General features: G+C 40.8%; 1 protein-coding gene across 4 annotated transcripts in view; it reads right to left on the bottom strand.

The window, feature by feature from the left end:
* Positions 1 to 495: 495 nt before the first annotated feature.
* LOC134211146 (uncharacterized) overlaps positions 496 to 10,929 on the bottom strand; it is a 57,370-nt gene continuing 46,936 nt past the window's right edge. For 2 of the 4 annotated variants that reach the window (XM_062687789.1, XM_062687787.1), the window contains 5 exons: positions 6,381 to 6,760; positions 6,065 to 6,314; positions 5,837 to 6,003; positions 1,189 to 2,190; positions 496 to 979 (listed from right to left, as the gene is read on the bottom strand). In XM_062687789.1, the coding sequence (XP_062543773.1) occupies positions 824 to 979; positions 1,189 to 2,190; positions 5,837 to 6,003; positions 6,065 to 6,314; positions 6,381 to 6,760 (1,955 nt within the window). In that variant the 3' untranslated portion in view covers positions 496 to 823. Of the gene's footprint in view, positions 980 to 1,188; positions 2,191 to 5,836; positions 6,004 to 6,064; positions 6,761 to 10,929 lie in introns of all 4 variants that reach the window. The other 2 variants (XM_062687788.1, XM_062687786.1) reach the window with 1 other exon arrangement.

The following is a 10,929-nucleotide window of genomic DNA, read 5'->3' as shown; positions in this document are numbered from 1 at the left end:
AAAGGCTATACTATATACTTAAGTAAACGTGTATAAACGCATAGATTTATATCTATCATATGTTTTCTCAACTCTACAAACAGGTGGCAGATGGGCTGACGAAAGCTTTACAACGAATCAAACTGGATCGAAATCGACAAGCTATGGGGGTTTCCCAATAATCGGCTTAAGGAGGAGTGGTGTAAAGTTAATCATAGTAAGTCGTTAATTTATTAAAATAATGTTAATTAATAAATTCAATTCATTCTGTTATCAACCACCATACGAGCAAGTCGTTTTATTGTGCTACTCTAATAGGCACTCAAACGGCTATTATCTCAGTTTGCGAAAAAACGGTATGTGACTGATATACAAGTGGGGGCAGATTAGCCTGTCAACGAAAATGGTCATTTAACTGTTCCGATGCGACGAACGAGCAGCATACCTACCTACACTCGGTTCAATAACTGGCTGCAATTGAAAAAGGAGGTTCTCACCAATAAAACAATAGATGGATCAACAAGTTTGTAGCAAACGACCCGTTTGTATATATTGTCTTGCAAAAATTTAAGTAGTTTTCGAAATATAAAACTTTATATTTACATATTTGAACTTAATAAAAACCAGTTATATTAACACAATTAGCAAAAGTAACAGACCTAAATTAATCAGTCTTCTACTGTTAAAGTACTGACTGTTCATAACCATTTTCTACATAATGCTCATATTATCATTTTACTCTCCTTAGGAGACATGTTCCAAGCAAAACTTCATAAATTTTGCATAGAGAGTATAACTATTTAAGGCGGGTTAAAAAGAATCTCTAACGTAATTGCAAAAAGTTTTATGTTACGGTATCATTACTTGGACTTTTTCGTAGGTGTCGCATCACTTTCTCTACAAAGGTATCCACGTCGTCATATTCGTCGTCTTCCTCGATGTGATACAGCACCTTCCGCTGCTCGGCATCTCTCAATAATTCAGACCACACGTTTGCTTCCTAAGAAAAAAAAAACGTTTACAGTTTTTCAAGAATAAAGTGTGCTACTTTTTCACGAATACTAGATCTTTAACCTTCGGGAACTCGCCTATTCCTGAATCACTCATGCCTCGTTGTGTACGGCAAGCGTGCTTTTTTCGCTAGTGTTAAGCTTTTTACAACGGTGCGAGTCCTCGAGGGCTAAGTATTCAACATTCAGAGAAATTTACCCTTAAGTCAGCAAAATTTCCGCACATGATCAGGCATTTCCTAGCACGCGTCAAAGCTACATTCAGCCGTTGAGGATTGTCGAGGAACCCTGTGCCGATCGTTCTCGCTAACGAAATAACTACAACGTCGTATTCCTGTCCTTGTACCGAGTCGATTGACAATACCGACACCTGTGTGATCTTTCTCGCGAAAAGAAACTTCTCGCACTCCCGTTTATGCCGGCTGTATGGCGTGATGACGGCGATTGTCGTATGCCTTTCGCAGAACTGTATGATTTCGCACAACAGTTTCTGTACAAACTGAATCTCTTCGTTGTTGTAGATTTCATGCTCCATCTGTGTTAGATTTTGCTGACACTCCAAGCTGAATACTGTATAAGGTTTAAAGGGAAACGCGTCACACTCGGTCGCTTTCTGATTACTTGTTAGTTTTCCTTCGTAGAAATACTCATTTGGCCACTTTAGAATTTCTGGGTGCATACGATACTGCGTCGTAAGCATTTTGACACCCTCCAGGTTCGTACCAACGAATGAACCTGCGATTCTTGAAAACAAAGAATTTTTTAATCCGGCTTCTGCACATTCCTTTCCGAAAACTAGGGGTGGTAATTGTTTTACATCTCCCACCAATATGAGTTTTCTTACGTCGAACTGGAGCGGCGTGAAGGATGCTATTTCTGTGCACTGCGTTGCTTCATCGATGATACACACGTCGAACCTCAACGATTGTGTGTAATCCATTAGACTACCACAACTACCAAGGGTTGTGCAAATTACGTCCGCTTTTGCTACGAACTGTTTCTTGGCATGCATTTCCATACCCCGACGATCTTTGTCATGCAGGTCCATGTCATTGAGTTTTTCCGGCAGCATTTGTCGGATATGATCCCGTCGTTCCACAAGTTCATTTAGCTCATCTGTTAACTGCGTTGCCTTCAGCAAAATACCTTTACTATTGGTTGCGTTCTTGAGGTGGTTTATCTTTTTCTGAAGGTTTTCGACCTGAACAAAAAATAATAATATTATTTTTACATAGATAGGGTAATTCGTCAAATGTTGAACAGCTAATTTTTTCTCCTATTGTTGAACGCACGTGCATTTCTTATGGGCGTTCAACAATAGGCGAAAAAATAGCACTTCGATATTCAAAAAAATCTAATATGTACTCCAATATGTCTACCAGCTTTTTTTATAATTAAGTCTTGGTAGAATTTTATCGTTTATCGTTTTTTGGTAAGCCCTTAAAAACTGCATTGGCAAATGATTTGCGTCTTGAGTTTCTTTGACAGGTCAATCCTGTAACGTGTAACAGATCATTATAAATACCATCTCGCAATACTATTGTATTGTTATTGTTATTGTTGTATGGGCAATTGGACAGGGAGGGCACAAGCAGAATCAGGATTGAGGATGATTGACAAATAGCGGAACCACCAACGGTGAGAAAAGCTGTTCGAGAGGCAAGGTCAAGAACGTCCTATCTACAAGAAAGGGCACATACTCGATTGTGCTAATTATCGAGGTATAACTCTCCTGTTGTTGGGGCCCTCCTTAGCCGTGTGGTCAGACGCGCGGATACAAAGCAAGACCATGCTGACGGTGGCTAGGTTCGATTCCCGGTGCCGGTCTAAGCAATTTTCGGATTGGAAATTGTCTCGATTTCCCTGGGCATAAAAGTAGCATCATGTTAGCCTCATGATATACGAATGCAAAAATGGTAACTTGGCTTAGAAACCTCGCAGTTAATAACTGTGGAAGTGCTTTAATGAACACTATAAGCTGCGAGGCGGCTCTGCCCCAGTGTGGGGATGTAATGCCAATTAGAAGAAAAAGAAGAAGAACTCTCCACAATACCGCCAGATAATCTCCCGAATTCTGATTAGCAGACTGCGTCCGTTTGCGGAGACATTTGTCGGCTAATATCAAAGCGGTTTTTGAGAAGGACGATCAATAACAGACCAGATGTTTACTCTGCGACAAATTATTGATAAATTCTGGGAATTGAACTTGCGCGCACATAATCTGTTTGTAGATTTCAAGGCAGCGTACGACTCAGAGAAACGGAACGAGCAGTGGCATTTAATGCTAGAACATGGCTTTCCGGCAGAGCTTATTAGGCTGATTCGGGCGACGCTGGATGGATCCAAATCAAGCGTCAGAATATCTGGTGAGACAGCCGATTCGTTCGTGACGGTTAGATAGACTGAAGCAGGGCGATGACCTCTCTAATCTGCTATTCAAAATAGCTCTGGAAGGTACAATTCGAACATCTTGTGTTCAAAGAAACAGAGCGATTATCAACAAGTTTTACATGCTCCTTGGTTTTGCGGATGACATCGACATCATTGGTGTAGGTCAGCGGTTCTCAACCTGGGGTACATGTACCCCTGGGGGTACCTTCGCTGGCCCCAGGGGGTACCTCAGACGGATGGATCACAATTAAAATAAAAGCTTATTTATAACGTTTTAGCTGTGGGACAAAAGATAAAAAGGACAAAAGGTCATTTTATCAACAAATGGATAAACAAATTAAAGCAAAAAAGTTCAGCAAAATCTATCTGATCGAGTCAAAACGTTGGATAAGATGTTAAGAATATGATTCCGAGCTGAAATCTATAATCTAAAAGTTCTGAAGCCTCAATTTGAGATACATGAAGAGATTTTTACAAAAAGCTCATAAGCTTTGTTACAAGAAGTTTGGAGGCCTACTTCTAAATGTCTCGGAGGCCTCATTTCAAGATACCTTCAGCGACTCCACAGAAAAAAGTAAAGGAAGATGGAAGACATGTAAAATAATTTATAATATGAATATAGACTTTATTTGATGTAATAGCAACCATTATGTAAATTCACATTTATATTTAAGTTTCAATTAAATCTACTTTATTTTTAAATAATCGGGCAATTTTTAATTGATTTTGATTTAAAATTATAGCATATTTGTTCATTTTTATGCTCTAAATACGGCATCTAAATACGAGCATCAAAATATTTCTGGTTGTGTCTGATGCCTCCTTTCAAAAGGCTCAGATGTCTCGGAAACCTTCTTTCAAGAGGCTCGGAATCCTCCTAGAGGCTAGGAAACCTTCTTTCGAAAGGCTCAGAAGCCTCCTTTCAAGAGGCTCGGAAGCCTCCTTTCAAGAGGCTCGGAAGCCTCCTTTCAAGAGGCTCGGAAGCCTCCTTTCAAGAGGCTCGGAAGTCTCTTTTCAAGAGGCTCAGAAGCCTCCTTTCAAGAGGCACGGAAGCCTCCTTTCAAGAGGCTCGAAAGCCTCCTTTCAAGAGGCTCGGAAGCCTCCTTTCAAGAGGCTCGGAATCCTCCTTTCAAGAGGCTCGGAAGCCTCCTTTCAAGAGGCTGGGAAGCCTCCTTTCAAGAGGCTGGGAAGCCTCCTTTCAAGAGGCTCAGGCCTCCTTTCAAGAGGCTCGGAAGCCTCCTTTCAAGAGGCCTCAGGCCTCCTTTCAAGAGGCCTCAAAGCCTCCTTTCAAGAGGCTCAGAAGCCTCCTTTCAAGAGGCTCAGAAGCCTCCTTTCAAGAGGCCTGGAAGCCTCCTTTCAAGAGGCTCAGGAAGCCTCCTTTCAAGAGGCTCAGAAGCCTCCTTTCAAGAGGCTCAGAAGCCTCCTTTCAAGAGGCTCAAGCCTCCTTTCAAGAGAGCTCAGAAGCCTCCTTTCAAGAGGCTCAGAAGCCTCCTTTCAAGAGGCTCAGAGCCTCCTTTCAAGAGCTCAAGCCTCCTTTCAAGAGGCTCGGAGCCTCCTTTCAAGAGGCTCGGAAGCCTCCTTTCAAGAGGCTGGGAAGCCTCAATTCAAAAGGCTCGGAAATCTCCATGATGAATAAGTTAAATTTAAATTGGAAAGGAATAACGAAAATTTTAGAGAACTTTTATTTTCATTTACAGCGAAAAAATAGGGGGTACCTCAAAGAATGCAAAAGATCGAAGGGGCACCTCTCAAGAAAAAGGTTGAGAACCGCTGGTGTAGGTCGCAGAGCAGTGGAAGGGGCTTTCGTGCATTTTTTCGTGCCTCTGACTTCACCAGTGGCCCTTTACGGATATGGAGCATGTACGTCAAGAGAAGCGGACTGGAAAGCAGGGTTTTCGTGCGAAAAATGTTACTCGACGGGAAACTAAAAAATGGTGTGTGGCGCAGACCGATGAATCACGAGCTGTATTCATGTGTAAGTGTACAGAGAAAATATTGTTAATAGTATAAAATACGACAGACTTCAGCGGGTTGGTCACTTTGTGCGAATGTTGGAAGAGTCGAAAGAAACATTAGCGAAAACAAAATTAAACGAAAAACCGAATAGAGGCCGGAACGCGCTGGTTGCTCGCGATGGAATCGGACCTGGGGACCCCAAGCGTTTGAGGAAACTTGAGGAACATCGTCCAAGCCCGGCAATTATAAAGCTCTACATTACCCTATAGGCACAAGTGAGTCGAAACTGTAGCCAACCAAGTAGTATGCAAGTAGGTAGGTAATGCTTAAAATAAAGTGTCGTACAAAAAGATTTGAGTGTACATCTAATATAAATTTCTCTACCGTTACCAATAAACTCCAGAACATAAACCACCCGATACTCTGCCGTCCAAATGTCGACCTGCTATTTTGACATTGTAGTTGCTTGTTTATATTTAACATTGACGATACCAACATACCTCTAAGTAATATGCTTCATAGATAGGGTCATCATCCCGAAGCCTGCGACATCTAATCTGCTCATCGACGTGCTTCCTAGCAAGGTCATCAAGAAATACTATCCTACACTCATGATTAACCTTACTGGATGAACCAGTACGGAGCAAGTTACACCGTTCGTCCTTATCTAAAAATGTTCAATAGAGATTACATTGTTGTTCCCTATTTATTCACTAGAAGACACTTACTTAACAACCTGAACAGCTTCATCAGTTTTAGCACAATTACGTCGACGGCGGTGTTTGATTGCGCACAGACTAGAATTTTAGGTTGACGATCCGGCATGCCTCTCCGCAGTTGCAGCACCAAATTGCTGATCAGCCTCGATTTCCCGGTACCGGGTGGTCCTTGGATCAGCATGATATGCGGCCGACGCATGTCTAGGCACTGTCCGAATACGCTGAGTAGAATGTCCCCTTGCTGGACGTTGAGTGCCTCCTTTCGGATATGATCTTGGATTAATTGATATTCGCGAGGAAACCGCCGCTGCCAGCCGTTACTTACCTTTCCCTTGTATGCGCGCCGGTCTATATCATTATTGCAGGCGTAAAAGTTGCTCTTTGGGGAGAGTATATTTTCCAAAAGAGGAGAACTTTTCAGATTGAACAGCACGTGGAACTGTCTCATGTGGAGATTAATTTGCGTGAGCGAAAGAATCCGATAACCTTCGCCGTGGCCATCTTTTATCCGCTGTGTAATAGGGCTTTTAGCGGTTTCGATGGTACAGTGGAAGAATTTTAGACCATTTTCTCCTGAATACTGAACCTGCTGACGGCGCGCAGTAACGACAGCTGGAAAACGTATTGTATTACCGCTGTCTCGGTCCCTGCACATTATCAATACGTAGTCTTTGTTGTTGATGGATTGCTTCTTGTTGCTCTCCACTGAAAATAATGAACATAAGTTAGGTGTAAATTGCACAGAGGTGAGGTCAATCGATTTTGCTTCGAGTTGACGCTTCTTCACTACCGCCACCTGTTTCGTGATTTGCTCAAGTCGACGTAAAAAACGCAGATGTCGTTAGTGCTTACGCGACTATGAATTTTATCAGAATATATTCGTTGTGTTATGTCAATGGAAATTATTTTTGTACTTATTCTAATCCTTCCTAATCCTACGTGTGTTATAAAGAATGAAGACAATATAATGCTGTAGCTGTCCAGTCATATTGTATATAATATGTATTTAAAAAAATCAGTTTTGAAAATAAAATACAAATCGGTAACCTGGCAAAAAAAAAACAATGATTTTTCAATAACACTGGAACGCAATAGCCGATCGGGTCATTTTTCCATAAAATACAACTGACGAATTTCGCGCCAACCCTTCTATGGGGCTGGCAGCACCATCTCAGAATCGAATAAAACTTGGTGGGCATAAAGATATGGTATTTCTAAGCCACTCATACTTAGTTTTTCAAAAATTTGTCAAGAGTAACGTTTTGTGAGGGCCTAATTTGTTTTCATTGATTTTTTAAAAATCGATGTAACTCTAAAATGACAAGACCTATAAAAAAGTGTTGTATGGCGGACTGTCGTGAAATTCCCTGAAGTTTTTTGGAAAACTATCCAAAAATTAAAAAAAACGATTTCTACACTGGAAAAAAAATAGTTTTAAAAATTAAAATCGATATTACAAAAAAAACCACATCTCAGAAATCGATGACTTTTCTGGGAATAATGTTCCTGTGACATATTTAAGGAAAACAAGTTTTTCTAAAAAAAAAATCTTTTTCCATGTCCATGTTGAGTGAAAATTTATCAGCGTGTTTTATGCCTACCGCCCCAAATATAGGTTCAGCAGCCTATCATCAACCAACAACACATTTTGAACGTACAAAAATTTGTTTAGGAAGCAATTTAGCATAATCTAACATAACTGTGGACCAACATTTGAAAAGGGTTTCTATTTTCTTTGACTTTTTGTATCGAAGTAACTTGAAAACAATTGAGTCAAAAAAAAACAAATATTTGCTCTGACGGGCAATGTTGCCGAAACGAAACTAAAGTGATATTTAACCGTTGTGTGGCCGGCAAAAAAACACCCTTAACAGGCCGGCAGGGTACCCGGGTACCCACAAAACTAAAATGCTTTTATCTCTGGAAATTTACAACCGATTTCAACAATTTTGGGCTTATTCGATTCATAATTTTCTCTTCTATAAAGATGTTATCGGGATGAACCGATCCGGTCAATTTCGGATTTCCAGGAACATGTCCTGCATAAATGATACTGCTCGTGGATTTCGGTAGCTAATCAGCTATATGGGTATCAAACTTCTTGAAACTTCATCACTAGATTGATTTTTATCGATTTGAGTCCATCAGAAGTGCACACTTTCGATTGGCCATTCCAGAACAGGTTCCTCGAGGGGTCATAGGTGGCCATGAACATTGTTCAATGGATCATCAACAATATGGGTATTAGAGTGGGGCGCCATGGTAATTTTTTTTCAAATCAATGTTTTTCGAAGCCATTCTGGGTCCTAAACAACTGTGCAGAATTTGGGCCCGATTGGTTGCTTCCTCGCTTTCCGCATCTCGTTTGAAGTTTGTATGGAAATTAGTATGGGAGAACGTATATTTTCGCATTTCTACTACTGGAGGTTTCAGTTCAGCGTAAACCAAGTGGCACATTGCGTTAAAGTATAACCCAAAGGATGCCGAAAAACTTTGCTGAAGAAGGCACGTTGCTGAAACGTCCACAAAAAAAGTTATATCGCTTCGAACATTGAGTGATCAAACCATATGCAAAAAATCGTTTATTCTGCCAGCACTGCCATACTACGTAGACCGATAATTGCACTGAGTGTTATTTCAAAATAATTGATCTTATAGGGCGATTGAGCTAATGGGAGTTATCCGGAATTATTTTACTAAGAAAAAAATCCGACAAGAAGGAAGATGAGTTTTGCCCTTCGATAACCATAAGTTCTCCGGTAGTGCTGGCAGAAACATTGATTTCTTGCATATGGTTTGAACAATCAATTTTCGAAACGTAATAACATTTTTTGTAGACCTTCCAGCTACGTACCGTCTCCGGCAAAGTCTTTCGGCATCTTACAGACTATATTCTAACGTATTGAGTCACGTGATTGATGATAAATTGAAGCCGCTAAGAGCAAAAATGTAAAAAAGTACGTTTTCCCATACTAATCTACATGTAAATTTAAAACGCGATGCGGCATGCGAGGTGGCAACCAATCGAGCTCATATTTTGCACAGTTGATTAGGGTCCCAAAACGATTCAGAAAAACCTTGATCTCACTTGATCGGACGAAGTTTGCGTTTTTCCATACAACTGCGCCCCACTCTAATGGGTATCCAACTTCATGAAATTAACACTTGCGTATGTCACATTGGAACATTTCTCATTGGAACCCCAACAATATGGGTGTCAAACTTCTTGAAATTGTCTCAAGCGTTTATTTCTTATCTATTTGGGTTCATCAAACAAGTTCACCCCGGATTGCCAATTCCGGAATAGGTTCCCTGAGGAGTCAGGAATGTTCATAAACATTTTCAGAGCCGCATTTTGTTTTAAATCAATTTATCTAGCAATGTGAGTGCAAAATCAATGCAAGGACCACTCATTGACGCCGGGTGACCAGCAGGAGACCCGCCCACCATAAGATTCCGGACACTCGGAGATATGATCGATTCCAGAAATTCTTCTAGACAGATGTGACTTTTCATAAACCGTTTGTTTTAACATTGTCACATCAAAACCAATACATGAACTACTCTTCGATTCTAGGTGGCCTCTATCTGATACTACGAAAGTTTGTTCTAGAAATTTGCGCCTTTCTATAAACAATCCGTTGTAAAGTAATGTCCAGGGCCATCAATTGATTCCAGGTGGACACTTATCCTTGGAAAGCTCCGAATCATCCGGAGCAGTGGTTAATTCTTGATATTCGTCATTTGTTGTGGGAGCAAAATTAATGCAAGGGCTACCTGGTGGTCCCCAAATGGTGCTCCAGAAGTGCAGGGACATCCAGAGCAGTGGTCAAGTATTGCAGTTCGTTCTAGAAACTTTCGAAAATCGTTTGTAATAGCAGTATAGAAGCAAAGTCTTTGCTCGCTCTTAGAATCATAGGGGCGTAACTGTATTGATCGATTTTTGTTCATAGATTTTATGTTTACTTCAGGTAGAAGATGCAATAACCTTCATTACAACCATGAACTCGTCGAAGATAAATCGATTAAAACAGTACGCCCTTATGATTCTAAGCGCGAGATTGCGAATATCATTCATTGATCCCGAGTGGCCACCAAGAAGTCCTTCTGAAATACCGGAATTCCCGAAGCAATCGTCATTTCTTACATTTTGTTTTCAACAGTTGCGTAATCGTGAACAATTTTTTTGTAACAAAGTAAAAAGAGAAGGAGAAGAGAGCGGGCTTGGTAGTCACAAAGCTACTGCTTCTGCCTCATACGCAGGAGGTCGTGGGTTCAATCCAAGGTCCGTTCCATTCTCCTACTTTGTATCTTTCTTTATATTTATCTCTAGCAATCGCTAGAACTAGAAGTGGACTTCCATACCATTTCTATTTCTATTCCTATACCTTCAACTTGACTATTCTAACAGTATCTGCTAGAATTGGAAATGAACTAAAGAGCTTGTTTCCTACATCCAATTAGAAATTCCATCAGTTGCTTTCTATCTATAACATTGGCAGCTCGTTAACCAAGACGGACCTCTGCCTCTCGAACCTTGACCCAAAAACTCCAATAAATTCCGTACGAACTCGTGGCAAGTGCAGAGGTATATTCGGCTTGCAGTGGGCGAGTGATTGCATCATCATTTCGTCCCCCTTCTCTACATTGACTTGCATTCTGAATCCACTGATAATCTGTGTGAAAAAAAAATCTGTAACTAGATATGCCCCCTCAGTAGATAAAGAAACTGGCTAGTCTTATCAGTTTCTTCGTTTCAGTTCCAAAATCTACCTGTCTGGCCGTGGAGTCCGATCAACGACGGATGAGATGTTTAGCCTGAAGATGATCCTTTATGAATTTCGGGAGTACAACTTGCAGACTCACCATCTGTC

This window comes from Armigeres subalbatus, chromosome 2 (assembly GCF_024139115.2).
Source record: "Armigeres subalbatus isolate Guangzhou_Male chromosome 2, GZ_Asu_2, whole genome shotgun sequence".
Lineage (NCBI taxonomy): Eukaryota > Metazoa > Arthropoda > Insecta > Diptera > Culicidae > Armigeres > Armigeres subalbatus.
The sequence above is the reverse complement of the archived record's forward strand: the minus strand, read 5'-3'. Positions and strand labels throughout refer to the sequence as shown.